Source organism: Mesoplodon mirus, assembly GCF_964341445.2.
Source record: "Mesoplodon mirus genome assembly, chromosome: 12".
Lineage (NCBI taxonomy): Eukaryota > Metazoa > Chordata > Mammalia > Artiodactyla > Ziphiidae > Mesoplodon > Mesoplodon mirus.
Genome location: NC_138988.1, coordinates 76,694,940 through 76,718,155, shown reverse-complemented (window position 1 = coordinate 76,718,155; position 23,216 = coordinate 76,694,940). Strand labels below are relative to the sequence as shown.

General features: G+C 36.7%; 1 protein-coding gene across 9 annotated transcripts in view; it reads left to right on the top strand.

Annotated features, from left to right (window-relative positions):
• Positions 1-23,216, top strand: part of SUPT3H (SPT3 homolog, SAGA and STAGA complex component) — a 440,189-nt gene that overhangs the window by 170,150 nt on the left and 246,823 nt on the right. Inside the window, exon 2 of one of the 9 annotated variants that reach the window (XM_082639512.1) lies at positions 12,021-12,130. The exons of the other annotated variants lie outside the window; for them this stretch is intronic. Within the exon in view, the coding sequence (XP_082495638.1) occupies positions 12,054-12,130 (77 nt within the window). The 5' untranslated portion in view covers positions 12,021-12,053. The remainder of the gene's footprint in view (positions 1-12,020; positions 12,131-23,216) is intronic. 9 annotated transcript variants of the gene reach the window in all.

Here is a 23,216-nt window from a genome sequence, read left to right as displayed (position 1 = left end):
GCAGAATCTGTGTGTTGTGCTCATTCATTTTTATGGAAAATCTTTATATCTCTAGACTGTAGACATAGTACTTATATTTTTGATCATCTAATTTTAGACTAATTTTCAAGAAAACATTTGGTCATGCATTTAAAATGTTTTCTACTGCAAAGCCCTACTCTGGTGCTACTCCTCCAAATACTTGCAATAGATCTTTTTGTAGGGCCCTTTTAACATTCCAGAAAGTTTTAACTGCCTTGTTTGGAGACTTACCTCATACTAACAGTTTTTCAAAATAAACAATTAGTGAGTTTGTATCTTAATTGAGAAGAACATAAATGACTTACATCTCTTCCTGCCAGATGGCTGTTTAAGAGAAACACATTGGTATCTTTGTTAATGATCTTGGTTTTAACCATTTGAGAAGTACATGCGGGCTTTATAATAGCCGTTATGGTCCCTACATTTCAAATGATATTTTCAGGTTCTGTTTCACTTCTCTGATGACTAGAGCATAAAGGACCCAAATTTCTTTTGTTATTTATAACCTATAACTAATTTGGGGGATGTTGGGACTATCTTGTTGTTACTTTTGTGTTTTTAAATTGTGGCTTCTGTTTCTACTTCAGGGAACAGGCTTAGACTAATAATTGTTTTTGAAAAATTCCTGACATTACTGAACGAAGCAGAAGTGTATTCATATTTCAATCTTACATTTCTGAAACCAACAGAAAATAAAATAGTTCAAGAGCAAGACCCACCAACCAACAAAAAATGTAATAGGGAGAAGCTAACTAAATATGGATCTCAGTGTTAATAGCTAAACAAAGAAAATAATTAAAATACGTTAAGTTAAAGATCATAAATTTATGAAAGAGTTGTGTAGAAACTAAAAATTTGTAATCTATTTAAACTAACATGGAATTGCTGACTGTTCAGAAACAGTGTAGTTGAATTGTGGGTTATGGGAGAATCTGCATGGTTCTAGCTAGTCTCCATGACACCTGTCTCTGAAGAAAGGTGGATGTTTAGGTATTGGGTGAGGCTGTAGATGACAGCAGATCCAGTGATGGTAACTGCCTATCAGTAGATCCTTTCCCTGGGATGCCAATTTTGATCTGCACCTCAGATAATCTGAACGGTCTCACTGACTGTGAAACTTTAGATGCCCCGCTGGCAGCCAGTTAAGTATTTGGGTTGTGATCTCATGAGAAGTAATCTGAGCAGGTACATTCAAACATGCCCAGTAATCTTTCACCAGAAGGAAAGGTGGCTTTACCAAATTCAGTATTGCCATGCATCATAGGAAAATGGGCCTGTTGCATTGCCAAAAAGCTTGAGCAAATCTGGCATACTGTCATATTTGATGGCATACTGACCATGAATTGTAGAGGCTTGGCCACCTGCAGAGATGACTGGAGAACTGGATAGCTTGGTCATGCCCTTCAGTGGGAGTGGGAGGGTAAGGATGTGTGGCAGGATTTCAACACAGTTGCATACATTTTTTGACGTACTCCATTATGGATTGTGGAATGCAGCAAGGAGATGGATACTCAGTCAAATCGAGAGCCATATTCGTTACCACTTGGATTTGAACCCCTTTGCTGTCTGTTATTTCTTTGATATTGCAACCACTTTCCCCAGTGAGAGACCCCCAGTGCCTAGCAGGGACCATCTGCCTCAGGGTGACTGGTAGTGGTGGGGGGTGTGTTGTTGTTTTCACACTGTCTATGTATTCTGGGTGCCAGGAGCTCTACCACGTGTTTATATCACAGTATGACTTCTGGTTTTGCCCCTTCATAGCATAAAACAGATGAGTCAATACAGTGGGAAATAGGACTATTTCTGGAAGCCATTCCTATATGCTGGCAACTGTCAGTAACCATACAAGGACTGTTAACCACTAAATATATCACACTAACCCCAAACAAAAGGTATCCCCATTTCATCCTTCCCTTAGCTGGATTCTAAAACTGCCTGTGACCACTTCAAAGTCACCTAGCAAGAGGAAACTGTGATGGATGGAAGTTAGTATGGAAAGAGACAGCTTTCTTAACTGACTACATTGAAAATACTTTATTTTTGTTGATTTTTTAAACAAAATCATATGACCATGTATCTTAGATCTCACCAGGCCCAGGGAAAGAGTTGATACAAACGAGGAGACCTGAAGATTAATTTCGTTAACTTCATGATAAATCTACTCATGTATGTTTGTTAAGTGTGTTTGTAAGATAAACTTGAAAATTATTATGGGATCAAGAAGACACAATGCAGATAGACAAAACAATATGAGTTTATTAATATGGCATTGTGAAGTAGTAAGAGCTTTTTTTCACTATTTACATATCTATATATATACATATATATAATTTGCTGAATAAGCTATGTTAAGACCTCTGACTTGATTTTTTAATTTAAATCAAGTATTTATTTTAGGTCTAGTCTTTACTCAGCCTTATGTTGGGGTTCTGTGGTATTACAAATGTAATTCTTGTCTTTAGGGAGTTTATAAGTCCTATTGGACTAATATACCCATGTGGAATAATTTAAGAGTAATTTACAACATTATGATAATTATACCTAATAACTGTGTGTATTGTTTATGAGAATCATGTTATCCTTACAACTCTCTGAGCTACCCTGAGAAAAGAAAGTTGTTTTATAGCTGCAGAAACAGAATCAACAAGTAATTCTTGGAGCTAGGATCAGGATCCATATTATTTGCCTCTTTGTCTTTTTTTCTTAATTAAAAAAAATCTTTTCCCTCTTTTTGTAAATAATGAAACACTTCTTATAGTACTCTGTTTCACAAAGTATAATTGCACTGTGTTCATTTCCTAGGGCTGCTGGCAACAAAGTATGACAAACTGGGTGGCTTAAAAGAAGATACATTTAGGGCTTCCCTGGTGGCGCAGTGGTTGAGAGTCCGCCTGCCGATGCAGGGGACACATGGGTTCGTGCCCTGGTCTGGGAAGATCCCACATGCCGCGGAGTGGCTGAGCCCGTGGGCCACGGCCACTGAGCCTGCGCGTCCGGAGCCTGTGCTCCGTAACGGGAGAGGCCACAACAGTGAGAGGCCTGCGTACCGCAAGCAAAAAAAAAAAAAAAAAAAGAAGATACATTTATTGTCTCATAGTTCTGGAGGCTAGAAGTCTTAAATCAAGGTGTCAGTAGGCTTGGTTTTTTTCTGAAAGCTCTGAGGGAGTATCTGTCCCATGCTTCTCTTCTGGTTTCTGGTGATTCTAGCTGGTAACCGTTGGGACTGGTGGGTTTTAGATGAATCACATCATCTCTGCCTCCATCTTCACGTGGTGTTCTCTCCATGTCTGTGTGTCTTCACATGGTCATTGTTTTATTAGGACAATAGTCATATTGGATTTGGGGCCCACCCTACTGCAGTATGACCTCATCTTCACTAATAGCATGGATAATAACCCTATTTCCAAATAAGGTCACATTACAGGGTACAGGGTACAGGTCCTTCATCTTATCTTTGCACAGTGCAATATACCTGGACAGATTATTTTTGTTTGAAAAATCTCATTTCCCTGTTTGAAATTCTGTCAATAGAAAATTAAAACAATTCTGAATTTGGCCACAGAAGCCACATTACTTTAAGCGAACCCTTAACCTCTTGCTGTACAGGGATAAAACCCTGTTGTGTATGACTTACAGTGTGCCTTTAAGAATCAAGTGAGATGATACTTTAAAAATGATACTACTTGAGGGCTTCCCTGGTGGCGCAGTGATTAAGAATCCACCTGCCAATGCAGGGGACACGGGTTCCAGCCCTGGTCTGGAAAGATCCCACATGCCGCAGAGCAGCTAAGCCCGCGTGCCACATCTACTGAGCCTGCACTGCAGAGCCCGCGAGCCACAACTACTGAAGCCTGCGCGCCTAGAGTCTGTGCTCCGCAACAAGAGAAACCACCACAGTGAGAAGCCAGCACCACAACAAAGAGTAGCCCCTGCTCGCCACAACTAGAGAAAGCCCGTGCCCAGCAACAAACATCCAACGCAGCCAAAAATAAATAAATAAATTTATTTAAAAAAAATGATACTACTTGATTTTTCCAACGAAATATTAAGCACCTTTTATTTTATTGAGGCTTTAGCTTTAAACATTGATACGTAGTTATCGAACAGCTGGTTTCTACATAAAGCCCTTTTCAAAGTGTTCCTTGTAGGTTAGGATTAGAGTTATTAACGAGGAACATTGGGGTGCATGTATCTTTTTGAATTAGTTTTCATCTTTTCTGGATGTATGCCTAGGAGTGGGATTGCTGGATAATATGGTAGTTCTATTTTTAGTTTTTTAAAGAACCTCCATACTCTTCTCCATAGTGGCTGCACCAATTTGCATTCCCACCAACAGTGCAAGAGGGTTCCCTTTTCTCCACACCCTCTCCAGCATTTATTGTTTGTAGACTTTTTAATGATGGCCATTCTGACTGGTGTGAAGTGATACCTCATTGTGGTCTTGATTTGCATTTCTCTAATAATTAGTGATGCTGAGCATCTTTTCATGTGCCTGTTGGCCATCTTTGTGTCTCCTTTGGAAAAATATCTATTTAGGTCTTTTGCCACTATTTATAATAGCCAAGACATGGAAACAATGGAAGTCCAACAACAGACAATTCGTTTAAGAAGTTGTGAGATACACACACACACACACACACACACACACACTATGGACTCTTATTCAGCCATAAAAAAGAATGAAATATTGCCATTTGTAGGAACATGGATGGACTTAGAAAATATCATACTAAGTCAGTCAGACAGAGAAATACAAATGTTATATGATAGTTCTTACAGGTGGAATCTAAAAAATAATACAAATGAATTGACATATAGAACAGAAATAGTCTCACAGATATAGAAAACAAACTTATTGTTACCAAAGGGGAAGTGAGGGGGGAGAGCTAAATTAGGAGTATGGGATTAACAAACTACTATACATAAAATAGATAAGCAACAAGGATTTACTGTATAGCACAGGGAAATATATTCAACGTCTTATAATTACCTATAATGGAAAATAATCTGAAAATAAATATATTTATAACTGAATCGCTTTGCTGTACACCTGAGACTAACACAATACAGTAAGTCAACTATACTTCAATTTTAAAAGGAAGAATTAGTAATGAAGAAAGTTTTAGTGGTATTATGACTTGACAGTTTTTGAAAGAATTTTGCATGACAGTTGTGGAACTACTTTAGATACATAAATGTGTACACTGTATAAAGTAATCAAAAAAGGATGTTTGGAGGATTCCTTATTAAATAATGCATTTTATTTTATTTTATAAGGAAGAATGCAGAGGTTAGAAAATAAATGTAGATCAGAGTTTCGGAAAAGTGACTTTGTTAGGGCTTGAAATTATAAAATAATTATATTAAATAGTTTTCAAAAGTTATAATTTTAGATATCTAAGTTTTAGAACGCTGGTCTTGACCTAGAACAGTGATTCTCATCCTTGACTAAATATTAGATTCACCTAAAAAGCTTTTTAAAAATATCAATGCCTGGGCCCTACCCAGACCAACTGAATCAGAACATCCTGCGGATGGAGTTCTGGTATTGGTATGTTTTTCAGATCTTTAGGTGATTCTAATGTGCAGCCAGGTTTGAGGATAACTAATCTGGAATGAGGGAATTTCACTTATAATATATTACAAGTAAAATGTTAAATTGTGTATTTATTTTTGGAAACTGATTTTAATTACTGCATTTTAAAATAATATGACATTTTAAAATATAAAAATTGACATTACTTTTTCTGAGTCATGTTGTTAAGCCTTTTAAATTATTATGACATTATTAAAACTCCTTTCTGAAAACAATGTTATATATAAACATAATAGAATTGAATAATAATCCTTTGAAGGTGAAAGAAGGAAAAATGAAGGTTTCATCATTGTTTATAACAGAAAAAAATTTTACTTTTGCCAGCTAATTGCACTTTCATTGAAAATTATTAGAAGTGGAATTCCATTTACTTATTAGTGTTGTCTGATCAAATCAGCAGAGATCAAGGATATATGGTGATGGCTGTTAAATTCTTTGCACTTGTATCTTGATTTCAACATATTTTTCAGAATCCTGTGTTCTTTTTTCACTAGTACTATAGAAATTATGGTATTAAAAAGTCACAGAGGGGAGTTCCCTGGCAGTCCAGTGGTTAGGACTCGGTGCTTTCACTGCCGTGGGCCAGGGTTCAGTCCCTGATATCTTGCAAGCTTTGTGGAGCAGTCAAAACAAAGTCACGGAATTACTTATTACATTTTTTAATCAAAAAAATTACAAATTATTCTTTCAAGTTAGTTATTCCAAAAATCTTTCTGATCAAAAGTCAAAAAATTCATTATTCTAATATATATAGTAGTGAAGTCCTAGATACTTTTTTATGATATGTATTTTTTTTTCTCACACTTGTTTGTAATCCTGTCATGGAATTGGAGCACTAAAAAAAAAACTTGCTTCTTGTCATGCTCATAAAATTGTTAATATTTTATTTGGATTGATGAATGGATACTGCAAAGCTGCATTGATTTAAACATTTTTAAAAGCAGAGATCCCAGAAACTTTTTTTTTTTAATATATTTATTTTTGGCTGCGTTGGGTCTTCGTTACTGCACGCAGGCTTTCTCTAGTTGTTGTGAGCGGGGGCTGCTGTTCTTTGTGGTGCGTGGGCTTCTCATTGCAGTGGCTTCTCTTGTTGTGGAGCACAGGCTCTAGGCACACAGGCTCAGTAGTTGTGGCTCGTGGGCTTCAGTAGTTGCGGCTCACGGGCTCTAGAGTGCAGGCTCAGTAGTTGTGGCACATGGGCTTAGTTGCTTTGCGGCATGTAGGATCTTCCCGGGCCGGGGCTCGAACCCGTGTCCCCTGCATTGGCAGGCGGATTCCTAACCACTGCGCCACCAAGGAAGCCCCCAGAAACTTTTTGAAATCAGTCTTTATCATGTGAGTAGCAGAACAGAAAAGGGAAAGGAAAGGGAGATAGCGTTTTGAAATGTGTGTCAGTCATTGAGCCTGTGCCTTTAAATGTGGTAATAAAGGTTGTCCAGGGAAGTGTTTGCATTGAGCCTTTTGACCATTCTTGAACTCAGGAAGGATGCAACAGTTTTGTTAGTTAAAAAACACTATACAAATGTTGAGGATGTCTGCATGAAATTAGGGGATTGAAATCATTTTGTCATCCTGTGATAAGAGCAAGACCAGGTGGCTCTATTCTGTGGCTTAGGATGTGGGTTTCTTTGGCTGTGCTAGTCTCAGACACTGAGGGAAACAAGTTACATATGCAAAAGGAGCTTTTTTTTATGGTCCATGTAGCTTGGTAATATAATTATTGGCCATGGGATCTGTTTTATTGACCATTTCATGACAAGCTATGTTCTATTTTGCTTTTTTGGCTGCAGTGTAGATAGGTCATGCTGAGGAATTACAAATATATTGTTTAAGATAGAAGAACTGAGTTTGGCTTTATTCTTATTGTATTTGAATGTCAGATGAATTATTTGCTGTAATGTATATTTTGAAAATGAAAATTGCTCAATTGAGGGTAGAATGGCGTCTGATGTTTAAGGCAACTTTTTTTGATGCTCTTCAGCAGAATGCCTCATACTGGCAGCTGACTTCATTGCCCAATTCATAGTGACCCTAGGATCTCAGTCTTGTCCCTTAGTCTTTCTTTTGTTTTAATTTGCTTTTATTCATTGAAAAACAACATTCTCAGTCACTCATTTGTAATGCAAAATCTACTTACTATTTATGAGAAATTTATGGTTCAACCTATATATTAGCTCCTGCAGTCGTCTTTGAACCTCCATTTCCTTATCTTACTGTAAACTAGCACGTGGACTGGAAGAGGCATTTTTCCCCTTTGGAGTTTTTCCCCTTTGGAGTAAGTGAGATGAATATTGAATCCTAGGGGAATAAACAGTCAAGATTTCAAAGTCCCTCTTCTTTCCAGACTCATCCTTTTCCCTCCATCCCCGTGCCTAAAATATATCCATTTAAATTTTACCTATTGGGCTTTGATGTAAGATTTCAGTTAAGGACAAGATTCCAGCTGCTTAAAAAAGAAAAGTAGTTTTAAGTCACTGGGCTTGGTCTTTTCTTTTCCTCCCTTCTTCACTATTTCCTCAAAATAAGTCTGTTATTCTAAGATTATTCTAAATATGAGGACGAAATCAAATTGAATTTTCTAGAAATTTAACTTTTGTGATGGATATACTCTTCCATATCGTGTTAACAACAAGTAGATGAATTATATAGAGGATTTTTATGTTTACAAGTCATTGTCTGAGTACATTTTGTATGGTGAAGGATGATTCATGGAAATACATGGTTAGACAGGGTGGGGTTATAGAAAAATCCCCATCTCATGTTAGTACAAAAAAACTAAACCTACTGGAGTGAATGACTTTTATAAACTATTTTAATTATGGAACTGTGGACTTGGCAAGTCAAACAATATAGTACTTCGTGAATGTTTAGCAATAATTTTTGACCTGTCTCTGGTAACACAAATATACACAGTCATTTTTCATTTAATATTGAATAATGTATTATAGTTCCTACGAAGGTTTAGTCATCAGTTTTCTCTTTATTATTCCATTACTTATTATACTTTATTATCTAAAGTTGTTTAATGAACAACTTTAATGAGAAATATAGTCTAATGTCTATCTCTTGTCCGTATTAAAATGACATTCTTTTGTCCCGATTAATGTCCTTATTAAGAGGTAATTCATTCAACAAATTTTACTCTATTCCTACCATGCCTGAGGCAGTGTTCTAGCCACTGGGGCTGCAGTTGTGAACAAGATGAAGTTTCTGTTTTCATGAAGCTCACATTTGTAGAGATAGACAGCAAGTAAGTAGATATATGATATATCTGATACTGATAACTCCTAGAAAGAATAATTAAAGCAGGCTAAGGGAATATAATATAATAGAAGTGAATATTTTCAATATGATGGCCAAGAAAGGCCAATCTGAAAGATGATATTTGAGCAGAGATATGAATGATGCCAATTTTTGGGGAAGGAGCACTTCCCATCTTAGGGAATAGTGAAGGTAAAAGCTTTTAAGTGGGAACATATTTTGACTCTTCAAGGAACAGTGAGAGGGCTGTTTGGTAAGGGAAGAAGGAATTTGGTGAATAAGGGCAAAGAAGCCAGACCTTGCAGGCCATGGCTGGAAGTAATGATTTTATTTAAATATATGTTTTTTAATTGGAGGACTTTGATTAGGGGAGAGATGTGTTTGTTTTTAAAAGGCTCAGTCTAGCTGTGGAGGAAGGACATTAGGTGGGACAAAGGTGTAAGCAGAAAAGCCAGGTAGGAGGCTACTATAGTAGCCCACGCTGGAGATGATGGTAGCTTGAAATAGGTCAGTAGCATTTGGAGATGTGAAAAGTGGTCAATTTCTAGAAATATTTTGAAGGTAGTTGGCAAGATATATTAATAGATCAGATGTGGGATGTAAGAAAAAAAGAGTTGATTCTAAGGCTAAAGAATTGGGTGAATGAATATCTATAGTCACAGTAGTACATGTGAAAGAGAATTGGAAGTTTAAGATGTTCACAAAGCACATCGTGTGCTAACAGTTTGGGGTGAATACATAAATAAAGGTGGGAGACCCCTTAACTTAAGAGCATTGACTCTGATATGGGCAAACTCAGATATCACTCCAAAAGAGTTAGTTCTGCTATAATGCACCATAACATATATGTTGCTAAAAAAAAATCATCATGCTATGCAAAATCACACAGCGAAAGCCACAGGACTTATGAGAAAATGAGATTATGGCACAATATTCAAAACCTTGTCAGTGATATATTTAAAAATTTTTAAATGTTGAATGGTTAACAACTAAATACTGCAGTACATTTGACACTTTACATTGCAAAATACGTTATTCCCTCATGGGAGTGGCTGTGGAAAGGGTTGCAAGATTGTGAGTTTCTTGGAGTGATGGAAGGAAGCTTACTGAAATCTAAAGGGAAGTTGTGACACCAGATGTGAACGGATGTGATTCACACCTCACATGGTGAACTGGTAGCTGGTAGATAAATGTTTGAGGCATGTGCTTTTGGCGTATTCCTACGTGGCCTTGTGTAATGGGGTGCAGTTTTCTGCATTTACCTTATGTTTCTTGTGGATGAACTTGCTCATAAGCAAACACAAAATGTGAGTTGTATTCACACTGTTCCCTACTATATCAATTGCATTGGAATCAATTTACATTTTCAAAATTAAGTGTTACAGCAGAACTAACTGTACCATCTAGTGACCTTTGACACTTTGCATAACTTCTCAGAGCCTTGATTTCCTCATACGTAAAACAGGGATAATAGTATTGAACTTTAGTAGGGTTTGGGAGAGGGTTAAATGAACGTATACATGTAAGTTTAGAGTAGAATATGGTATATATTTGTTAAAAATGAGGCACTTTCCTATAACCTCTGTGTAGAAATTGCGCTATCTGAGGAAACTAAAAATGTAAAAAGATATGTTTTTGTGATTTTTATTTCTCTAGTTAGGCATAGATGTAGGAGTATAGATTTAGCTATTTATAGGTGGTTTAAACCTATGCTGGTAATTCAGTTGCTATCAGTAATAATGCCATGCTTTACTATGGGACTACATGGCAGAAAGTTAGTGTGTGATTATTGCTTAATTTTCTCTATAATGATAAATTTCTTCATTAAAATAGCATATTTGTTTAACTGCTAACTAATTGACACGATTTCTTTCATCTTCTTTTCTTTTTCCCTTTACTTCCAGTGTCTCAGTTGAGGACTTAATCCTTCATCTTTATGTTTACAAGTCATTGTCTGAGTACATTTTGTATGGTGAATGGAATTGGATTCTTCTGTCTTCTGCCTCTTTCCCTGTCCCTGGTACTAAGATGTACCTTCTTCCTCCATTGCCCCAATTCATCCATCCTCCATACTGCTGACAAAGTGACAAAATGATAAGGTCACTGCCTTGCTCAGAATTCTCTCCTCACCTTCAAGCCATCTCTTCCTATGACACCATACACTGCAGCCATCCTGGATGATCTAGTTCTTGGCCTGTGTTGCTGGAGATGTCTGGAGTGGATCTGTCTGTTCCAGTCCCACCCACCCTTATGTACATCCCTCATACAACAATTACACTATATAATAATTCTTTTCCAATTATGGCCTCATAGATGTCTAAGCCTTTTGTTTTCAGAGATTTTGATTTCTTGTTATCTCTTGGGTCTAGCACATAGATGTTTGATAAATATTAGGAAATTAAGTGAAGGAAAGAAGGAACAAACATGTAGCCAAATGTAAAGTAAGATTTTAAAACTTGAACACCTGGGTTCAGTGTTAGTAAGTTATTCACATCAGCTTTTATTATTCATTGTCTAACTTAACTTCTGATTCCTTTATTTTGTACAACCACGACAAAGTATTCTAAATATCTTAGCAGTATAATGTAGGGGTTAAGAAAACAGTCTCTGGCCAGACTGCCTTGGGTAGATTCCTAGCTCAGCCACTTACTAGCTTGAGGACCTTAAGCAATTTACCACATTTCTCAGTTTCTTGATCTGTAAAATGAGAAGAATAATAGCATTTACCTCATAGGCTTACTGTGATAATTAAATGAACTGTGAGTTGAAAAGTGTTTAGAATTGTAGCTGTTTAGAATGTAAGTCATTCCTACTGTTCTCAATTATTATGAACCGTCCTGAGAACAGATGCTCCTTTGCCTTTCCTCTCTAGGTACTAGGTTCCTCAAGACATTTTATTTTCTGGCTTTTCCAAGGCTTCAAGGCAAGCTCTGGCAGGCTTTTCACCAGCTCTTCTCTCAGCCAAGGGTTCCAGATGGTATAATTTGCTGTTAAGATTCAAGGACTTTTTCCCTTCTTTCACTGGAGAGCATCTTTCCTCCTGCCCTTCTTTTGATTTCATACATTTATATGTTGGAATTTGTTTTTGTTTTTGTTTTTGTGGTACGCGGACCTCTCACCGTTGTGGCCTCTCCCGTTGCAGAGCACAGGCTCCAGACGCGCAGGCTCAGTGGCCATGGCTCACGGGCCCAGCCACTCCGCGGCATGTGGGATCTTCCCGGACCGGGGCACGCACCCGTGTCCCCTGCATCGGTAGGCGGACTCTCAACCACTGCGCCACCAGGGAAGCCCTATATGTTGGAATTTGATTATCACTGTAGTGTTGGCTAACACCTCTATCACCTTGAATAATTATTATTATTTTGTGTGTGTGGTGAAAACACTTAAGGTCTAATTTCTTAGCAAGTTCGAGGTCTGTAATACAGTACTGTTGCCTGTAATCACTATGCTGTGCATTTGATGCTATCTACTGATTACAAGTTTTTACCCTTAAACAATATCTCCCCAGTTCCCCTACCCTATACTCTTAAAGTACATTTCCCCAATTCCCCCACCCAAAGCCCCTGGGAATCACCTTCTACTCTGCTTTTACAAGTTTAGCCTTTTTACATTCCACATATTGATAATATTATGTAATATTTGTCTCTGTGTCAGACTTACTTCACTTAGCCTAATACCCTCAAGGTCCATCCAGAACCACCAACGACAGGAATTCTTTCTTTCTCACAGCTGGATAATATTCCGTTGTAATATATGCACCACATCTTCTTTATTCATTCATCCATTGAAAGACACGGTTTATTTCCATATCTTGGCTATGGTGAATAATACTGCAGTAAACACAGGAGAGAAGATACCTCTTCAAGATCCTGTTTTTGTTTTCTTTGGATACATATCCAAAAATGGGATTACTGGATCATATATATGATGGTTCTATTTTTAATTTTTGGAGGAACCTCTATACTGTATTCCATAGTGGCTGCACCAGTTTACATTCTCACCAACAGTGTACTAGGATTCCCTTTACTCTACACCCTTGCCAACACTTTTTATCTCTTCGTGATGATGCCATTCTAAAAGGTGTGAGGTGCTATCTCATTGTGGTTTTGATTTGCATTTCTTTGATGATTACTAATGTTGAACATCCTTGCATGTACCTGTTGGCCATTTGCAAGTCTTCTTTGGTACTAAATGTTCATTAAGTTTCTCTGTTCTTTTAAAAATCAGATTGTTTTTATTTGTTATTGGATTGTACACATTCTTTATATATTTGGATATTAACCCCTTATCTGATACATGATTTGTAAATATTTTCTCCCATTCTGTAGGTTGCCTTTTCATTTTCTTGCTTTTAGTATTTCTTATAAGGCAGATCTGCTAGCAACACATTCTCTCAGTCTTTATCTGGAGACGTCTTTATGAAAAATAGTTTTACTGGCTATAGAATTCTTGGTTGATAATTTTTTTTCTTTTAGCACTTTGAACATGGCATTCCATTGCTTCTTCGCTTCATTGTTTTTTTATGAGAAGTCAGCTGTTAATATTGTATGGAACTACTCATTTCTCTTTTGGTACTTCTAAGATTTTCTCTGTCTTTGGCATATAAAATGTATAGCTATGAATCTCTTTGAGTTTATTCTGTGTGGAGTTTGTTGAGATTGGATGTATTGGTTAATGTTTTTTATCATTTGGTTTTCAGGCATTATTATTTTAAATATTTTTGTCTTCTGCGTTTTCTCTAACAACTTATGGTACTCTTTTTTTAGTTATATTGGTATACTTAATGTGCTCTGAGGTTCTGTTAATTTTTTTTTCAATCATTTTTTCCTTTGTTTTTCAGAATGGATAGTTTCTATAGGTCTAATTCAAATTCACTGAATCTTTCTTTTGAGAGCTCAGATCTGCTGTTGAATCCCTCTGGTGAATTATTCACTTCAATTATTATACTTATCAACACCAGAATTTCCACTGTTTATTAAGGAATATTGCCTTGTAATATTCTATTTAGTAGATCATTGTTGTCATACTTTAGTTCTTTAAACATGGTGAAGCATGTATAGTTCTTTGAATGTATTTATAATAGGTGTTTTGACATCTTTATCTGTTAAATCCAACAGAGGGAGCTTCAATTGATTACTTTTTTCCTGAGTCAGTAGGTTACACTTCCTTGTTTCTTTGTATGTCTCATAATTTCTTTTTGTTGAATACTGGACATGTTAGATAATATTGCATAGCAATTTTAGATTCTGAGTTTTTTCCCCTGAGGTTTGTTGTTATTGTTGTTCTCTTTGTTTGTGTGTTTGGTAATTCTCTAGACTAAATCTTCACCCAAACTGTGAGGCCACTGATCTCTCTGTTTAACTTTTTTTTTGTTTTGTTTTAACTGTCTTTATTTTTAAGCCTCTTCAGTCAGCTATTGGTCAGAGATTGTGATCAAATAGTTTGAGCCAGTAAGGCTTCCTCTGTCTACTTATTGATCTTTTTGTGGTTTTGGGGGTTCAAATTTCGCTGTTTTAAAGTTTCTCCTGGCTCTTATTTTCTGTTGGGCTCTCTTGTGTCTCCTCTGTGTGTTAGCTTAGGTTCTGTCTTCTAAGGATGTATGAGTGGCTTGCACCACTCCATTTTCTGCTGTGCATATATCACCCTCAGTCAGTGTAACATACTTGTTGATCTCATCTAGCCCCATGGCTGTCTCACCTTCCAGAATTACCTATTAAATTCCTTGCTTGCCTGACAGTCTGTTGCTTGCCTAAAAAAGAACAATACTTCAAACTAGTGGAGGCTGTGGCCTTCCCTCTTCATGTGCCACTAAAATCACCATTTTCACTGACAACATTTTAAATCAAGTGAGCTCCTCCTCAACAGCAGCAGGTGAACTTCCAGTTATTCATCTTGTCTTGCCCTAATTGAACTACTGTGTATACAGAGCTGAGAGCTTGTTAGAACCCTCAGGAAAATCACCACAGGCTTGTGCTTTTCTTACTTATAGTTCAGTGATTTTTACGAACACCCACTTCTCAGTTTGTTGTAAGCCTATGGTCAATGTTCTGAGTGCTGAAATGGTTGTTTTTGACACTTCTGTTAAGCTGTATAATTTTTTTGGGAATGGCAGAAGACTTGTCCTCCCATCATGCAGGAGTGAATCTGCATTAGCTTTTTAACCAAGTATGTGGTGCAATTTATTTTCAGGCCTAAAATGATTCAAATATGATAGATAATCTGAAATTCAGGTTTGTGTGTCTGTCCTCTCCTGCTCTCTGAATATTGAATATTGGAAAGAAAATTTCCACTAGGGAAGAAAAGAGTCTGTTAATTCACATTTCAAAACAATTTTTGAAGTTAGGACTGCAAGAGACTAAATATCTGTGTTGAAGATCTGAACAAGTTGTATGGAGTATTAGCAAGAAGAAAAGATGTTTGTATCAAATCATTTGTTCCTCAAATTTAGAAAGTTTATACTGCCTCCTCAATCTGAGTGAGTCCTGCAGGCTGAGCAATTAAGTAGACTTGGGCTGAAAGTAAACAGATGAAGATTCTAACTACTAATTGTGTATGTGTGTTTACTTTTTTTTTAACATCTTTATTGGAGTATAATTGCTTTACAATGGTGTGTTACTTTCTGCTGTATAACACAGTGAATCAGCTATACATAAACATATATCCCCATTTCCCTTCCCTCTTTCATGTCCCTCCCACCCTCCATATCCCACCCCTCCCGGTGGTCACAAAGCACTGAGCTGATCTCCCTGTGCTATGTGGCTGCTTCCCACTAGCTATCTACTTTACATTTGGTAGTGTATATATATCCATGCCACTGTCGCACTTCATCCCAGCTTACCCTTCCCCCTCCCCACGTCCTCAAGTCCATTCTCTACATCTGTGTTTTTATTCCTGTCCTGCCCCTAGGTTCTTCAGAACCTTTTTTTTTTTTTTAGATTCCATATATATGTGTTAGCATGCAGTATTTGTTTTTCTCTTTCTGACTTACTTCACTGTGTATGACAGTTTTTAGGTCCATCCACTTCACTACAAATAACTCAGTTTCGTTTCTTTATGGCTGAGTAATATTCCATTGTATATATGTGTCACATCTTCTTTATCCATTCATTTGTTGATGGACACTTAGGTCGCTTCCATGTCCTGGCTATTGTAAATAGAGCTTCAATGAACATTGTGGTACATGACTCTTTCTGAATTATGGTTTTCTCTGGGTATATGCCCAGTAGTGGGATTGCTGGGTCAAATGGTAGTTCTATTTTTAGTTTTTTAAGGAACCTCCATACTGTTCTGCATAATGGCTGTATCAATTTACATTCCCACTAACAGTGCAAGAGGGTTCCCTTTTCTCCACACCCTCTCCAGCATTTCTTGTTTGTAGATTTTTTGATGATGGCCATTCTGACTGGTGTGAGGTGATACCTCATTGTAGTTTTGATTTGCATTTCTCTCATGATTACTGATGTTGAGCATCCTTTCATGTGTTTGTTGGCAATCTGTATATCTTCTTTGGAGAAATGTCTATTTAGATCTTCTGCCCATTTTTGGACTGGGTTGTTTGTTTTTTTCATATTGAGATGCCTGAGCTGCCTCTGTATTTTGGAGATTAATCCTTTGTCAGTTGCTTCATTTGCAAATATTTTCTCCCATTCTGAGGGTTGTCTTTTCATTTTGTTTATGGTTTCCTTTGCTGTGCAAAAGCTTTTAAGTTTCATTAGGTCCCATTTGTTTATTTTTGTTTTCATTTCCAATCTCTAGGAGGTGGGTCAAAAGCGATCTTGCTGTGATGTATGTCATAGAATGTTCTGCCTATGTTTTCCTCTAAGAGTTTTATAGTGTCTGGCCTTACATTTAGGTCTTTAATCCATTTTGAGTTTATTTTTGTGTATGGTGTTAGGGAGTGTTCTAATTTCATTCTTTTACATGTAGCTGTACAGTTTTCCCAGCACCATTTATTGGAAGAGGCTGTCTTTTCTCCATTGTATGTTCTTGCCTCCTTTGTCATAAATTAGGTGACCATATATGCATGGATTTATCTCTGGGCTTTCTATCCTGTTCCATTGATCTGTATTTCTGTTTTTGTGCCAGTACCATATTGTCTTGATTACTGTAGCTTTGTAGTATAGTCTGAAGTCAGGGAGCCTGATTCCTCCAGCTCTATTTTTCTTTCTCATGATTGCCTTGGCTATGGGGGGTCTTTTGTGTTTCTATACAAATTGTGAAATTTTTTGTTCTAGTTCTGTGAAAAATGCTGTTGGTAGTTTGATAGGGATTGCATTGAATCCGTAGGTTGCTTTGGGTAGTATAGTCATTTTCACAATGTTGATTCTTCTGATCCAAGAACATGGTATATCTCGCCATCTGTTTGTATTGTCTTTAATTTCTTTTATCATTGTCTCATAGTTTTCTGCATACAGGTCTTTTGTCTCCTTAGGTAGGTTTATTCCTAGATATTTTATTCTTTTTGTTGCCATGGTAAATGGGACTGTTTCCTTAATTTCTCTTTCAGATTTTTCATCATTAGTGTATAGGAATGCAAGAGATTTCTGTGCATTTTGTATCCTGCTACTTTACCAGATTCATTGATTACCTCTAGTAGTTTTCTCATAACATCTTTGGGATTCTCTATGTATAGTTTCATGTCATCTGCAAAGAGTGGCAGTTTTACTTCTTCTTTTCTGATTTGGATTCCTTTTATTTCTTTTTCTTCTCTGATTGCTGTGGCTAAAACTTCCAAAACTATGTTGAATAATAGTGGTGAAAGTGGGCAACCTTTTCTTGTTCCTGATCTTAGTGGAAATGGTTTCAGTTTTTCACCATTGAGAATGATGTTGGCTGTGGGCTTTTCATATATGCCCTTTATTATATTGAGGTTAGTTCCCTCTCTGCCTACTTTCTGGAGTGTTTTTATCATAAATGGGTGTTGAATTTTGGCAAAAGCTTTTTCTGCATCTATTGAGATGATCATATGGTTTTTCTCCTTCAATTTGTTAATATGGTTTATCACATTGATTGATTTGCATATATTGAAGAATCCTTGCATTCCTGGGATAAACCCCACTTGTTCATGGTGTCTGATCCTTTTAATGTGCTGTTGGATTCTGTTTGCTAGTATTTTGTTGAGGATTTTTGCATCTATGTTCATCAGTGATATTGGCCTGTAGTTTTCTTTCTTTGTGACATCTTTGTCTGGTTTTGGTATCAGGGTGATGGTGGCCTCTTAGAATGAGTTTGGTAGTGTTTCTCCCTCTGCTGTATATTGGAAGAGTTTGAGAAGTATAGGTGTTAGCTCTTCTCTAAATGTTTGATAGAATTTGCCTGTGAAGCCATCTGGTCCTGGGCTTTTGTTGTTGGAAGATTTTTCTTTTTTAATTTTGTGGTACGCAGGCCTCTCACTGTTGTGGCCTCTCCCGTTGCGGAGCACAGGCTCCAGACGCTCAGGCCCAGCGGCCATGGCTCACGGGCCCAGCCACTCCGCGGCATGTGGGATCTTCCCAGACCGGGGCATGAACCCATGTCTCCTACATCAGCAGGTGGACTCTCAACCACTGCGCCACCAGGGAACCCCCGTTCGAAGATTTTTAATCACAGTCTTAATTTCAGTGCTTGTGATTGGTCTGTTGATATTTTCTATTCTTTCCTGGTTCAGGCTCGGAAGGTTTTGCTTTTCTAAGAATTTGTCCATTTCTTCCAGGTTGTCCATTTTATTGGCATATGGTTGCTTGTAGTAATCTCTCTTGATCCTTTGTATTTCTGCAGTGTCAGTTGTTACTTCTTTTTCATTTCTAAGTCTGTTGATTTGAGTCTTCTCCCTTTTTTTCTTGATGAGTCTGGCTAGTGGTTTATCAATTTTGTTTATCTTCTCAAAGAACCAGCTTTTAGTTTTATTGATCTTTGCTATTGTTTCCTTCATTTATTTTTCATTTATTTCTGATCTGATTTTTATGATTTCTTTCCTTCTGCTAACTTTGGGGTTTTTTTGTTCTTCTTTCTCTGATTGCTTTAGGTGTAAGGTTAGGTTGTTTATTTGAGATGTTTCTTGTTTCTTGAGGTAGGATTGTATTGCTATAAACTTCCCTCTTAGAACTGCTTTTGATGCATCCCATAGGTTTTGGGTCATCGTGTTTTCGTTGTCATATGTTTCTAGATATTTTGTGATTTCTTCTTTGATTTCTTCAGTGATCTCTCGGTATTTAGTAGTGTATTGTTTAACCTCCATGTGTTTGTATTTTTTACAGATTTTTTTCTTTAATTGATATCTAGTCTCATAACATTGTGATCGGAAAAGATACTTGATACGATTTCAGTTTTCTTCAATTTACCAAGGCTTGATTTGTGACCCAAGATATGATCTATCCTGGAGAATGTTCCATGAGCACTTGAGAAGAAAGTGTATTCTGTTGTTTTTGATGGAATGTCCTATATATCCATCTTGTTTAATGTATCATTTAAAGCTTGTTTTTTCTTATTTATTTTCATTTTGGATGGTCTGTACATGGTGAAAATGGAGTGTTAAAGTACCCTACTATGATTGTGTTACTGTTGATTTCCCCTTTTATGGCTGTTGGCATTTGCTTTAATTATTGAGGTGCTCCTATGTTGGGTGCATAAATATTTACAATTGTTATATCTTCTTCTTGGATTGATCCCTTGATCATTATGTGGTGTCCTTCTTTGTCTCTTGTAATAGTCTTTATTTTAATGTCTATTTTGTCTGATATGAGAATTGCTACTCTGCTTTCTTTTGATTTCATTTGCATTGAATATCTTTTTCCATCCCCTCACTTTCAGTCTGTATGTTCCCTAGGTCTGAAATGGGTCTCTTGTAGACAGCATATATATGGGTCTTGTTTTTGTATCCATTCAGCCAGTCTATGTCTGTTAGTTGGAGCATTTAATCCATTTACATTTAAGGTAGTTACCGATATATGTGTTCTTATTAACCATTTTCTTAATTGTTTTGGGTTTGTTATTGTAGGTCTTTTCTTTCTCTTGTGTTTCCTCCCTAGAGAAGTTCTTTTAGGATTTGTTGTAAAGCTGGTTTGGTGGTGCTGAATTCTCTTAGCGTTTAATTTCTGTGTCGAGTCTGAATGAGATCCTTGCTGGGTACAGTAATCTTGGTTGTAGGTTTTTCTCTTTCATCACTTTAAGTATGTTCTGCCACTCCCTTCTGGCTTGCAGAGTTTCTGTTGAAAGATCAGATGTTAACCTTATGGGAATTCCCTTGTATGTTATTTGTTGCTTTTCCCTTGCTGCTTTTAATATGTTTTCTTTGTATTTAATTTTTGACAGTTTGATTAATATGTGTCTTGGCATGTTTCTCCTTGGATTTATCCTGTATGGGGCTCTCTGTGCTTTCTGGAGTTGATTCACGCTTTCCTTTCTCATATTAGGGGAGTTTTCAACTATAATCTCTTCAAATATTTTCTCAGTCCCTTTCTTTTTCTCTTCTTCTTCTGGGACTCCTAATTTGAATGTTGGTGCATTTAATGTTGTCCCAGAGGTCTCTGAGAGTGTCCTCAGTTCTTTTCATTCCTTTTTCTTTATTCTGTTCTGCAGTAGTGATTTCCACTATTTTATATTTCAGGTCACTTATCCATTCTTCTGCCTCAGTTATTCTGCTATTGATCCCTTCTAGAGTATTTTTAATTTCATTTATTGTGTTGTTCATCGTTGCTTGTTTCATCTTTAGTTCTTCTTAGTCCCTGTTAAATGTTTCTTGCATTTTCTGTATTCTATTTCCAAGATTTTGTATCATCTTTACTATCATTACTCTGAATTCTTTTTCAGGTAGACTGCCTATTTCCTCTTCATTTGTTTGGTCTGGTGGGTTTTTACCTTGCTCCTTCATCTGCTGTGTTTTTTTCTGTCTTCTCATTTTGCTTATCTTACTGTGTTTGGGGTCTCCTTTTTGCAGGCTGCAGGTTCGTAGTTTCCGTTGTTTTTGGTGTCTATCCCCAGTGAGTAAGGTTGGTTCAGTGGGTTGTTTGGGCTTCCTGGTGGAGGGGACTGGTGCCCGTGTTCTGGTGGGTGAGGCTGGATCTTGTCATTCTGGTGGACAGGACCATGTCCGGTGTTGTGTTTTGGGGTGTCTGTGAACTTATTATGATTTTAGGCAGCCTCTCTGCTAATGGGTGGGGTTGTATTCCTGTCTTGCTAGTTGTTTGGCATAGGGTGTCCAACACTGTAGCTTGCTGGTTGTTGAGTGAACCTGGGTCTTAGCAGTGACATGTAGATCTCCGAGAGAGCTTTCACTGTTTAATATTACGTGGGGCCAGCAGGTCTCTGGTGGACCAATGTCCTGAACTCGGCTCTCCCACCTCAGAGGCTTAGGCCTGACACCCGGCTGGAGCACCAGGACTATGATTGTGGAGGCTTGGTGAATCCAAAATCTGATGTAGTAGGCCAGCAGGCCGGAGACTCTGGGAAGAGTTGCAGCCCAAACGACGGCTGCTGCAGAATCCCCGGTGTGTTTACTTTTAAGAGACTTCTCTCCCTCACTCGTTTATTATCCATGAGACTTTTAAGTCTCACTTTTCTTTTTTGTAAAGGGATGATAATAATAATATCATTTTCATATTCTCTGAGGATTGAAGTACATTGTTTCTATTATTGTTATAGTTTTATTAATTTCTAGGCTGACACTTCTCTAGGCAAAGTGTTGAATAATTTTGAAAAGCAAAGAAAATTTTGTGTAAGAAAATAATTACTTCCTAAATTTACTTTTGTCAATTCAGGTGCATTGTTTTACATTCTATCTGAAAATTTATTTTTGTGAATTCAGATGGGTCATTCTCCATTAGGTTGTTCCAAAGCATAGTGTGCTAGTATATTTGGATTTGGGGTTTTTTTTCCTATGAACAATCACCAATGAAAAATGAAATGCTAATTTGATAAATCTTTTGTAGAATTATAACAATTTTCAGTCAATGTTTAACACACTTTATTTCAGATAATTTAATATGTAAAATGCATTGGTCTCAGGAGAGGTCCAGAGGTCAAAGAGAAATGTAAGAATGTGAAAAAAAAAAAAAAAAGGAGGATTGTTTTTCTATTCTGTTCTGACCTTTATTTCCTTGGCTGGACTTTGGAGTAGGCTATCAGGTATAAGTTTAAAGTAGGTGAAATCCATGGCTTTATTTTCTGCTTTTGTTACTGGTTTAATATGGAGACAGCCATGGAACCGTTTGAAGTCATCTTTTGCAGCAATTTTGAATGGGAAAATAGAATTGAAAAAGACCTTACTATTATCTGACAGCCTGTTTGTGTATCAAAGTTAATGAGAGGTTTGCAAATAGTCTGAAGAGGCAAAACTTCCTACCTCTCAGTTTGGACTGCTTCCACAGAATACAGTGATCCAATTTTAGAGGAGATTTGGAATTGCCAGTACCTAGGACTGGAAAATAAATCCAACATTGTTCCAACCAGCCTGAAACGTCTGGTCACTATAATTACACTGAAATAATACTTAACTAAAGCTGTAATTTACTTGTTCTTCTATATTTCACATTGCTTCTTGGGAGTAATATTTATTCTGTATGCTTAGCTAAATTACAATTGTTAAAAAGTAATGAGTTAAGAATGGTATTTGATTTTGTTCTTTGCTCATATTTTTATATTGACATTCAGATCTTCCAGCAATCTGAAAATATTTTTATAAATGATGTAAGGTTATAGGCTAAGTTCATTTTCTCCCAGATTGCTAGTCAGTTTATTAGTAACACTAACTGAATAATCCATTCTTTCCTCATTGACTTGAGAATACATGTATTGTTCTTACATATAAATGGTGATATTGCTGCATTCTGTTTTGTTTCATTTATTTATTCATTCATTAAGCAAATAGGTCTTGAGTACCTACTGTGTATCAGGTGATATGTTACAAAGTAGGAATACATTAGTAGTTGAGACAGTCATTCAGTAAATGTTTTATATATAATGTAAAATTGCTAATAAGTGCCACAAAGGAGAAAGGTGTTTAATGCTATGAGAGCTTACTACAAAACATTTATCTATTTCTGAATGTTACACTGTTTTAAGTATACTGTATTTTGATATAACATAGTACCTTCCTCATTAATCTATTTCAAAGTCTTTTAGGTAGTTTTATGTATTTTACTTAGATTAGTTTTAAAGTTTATATTAATTCCTTTTGAAATTGTATTGAATTTATGGACCAACTTTGTGTAAATCAACATCTTTATAATAGTGAGCCTTTATATCCAAAAGTATATGTTTTCCATTTCTTCTATTTTCCTGTATATGTATCTTTAAAATAATTTTTTACTGTGGTAAAATACGTATAACATAGTTTACCATCTTAACCATTCTTAAGTATACA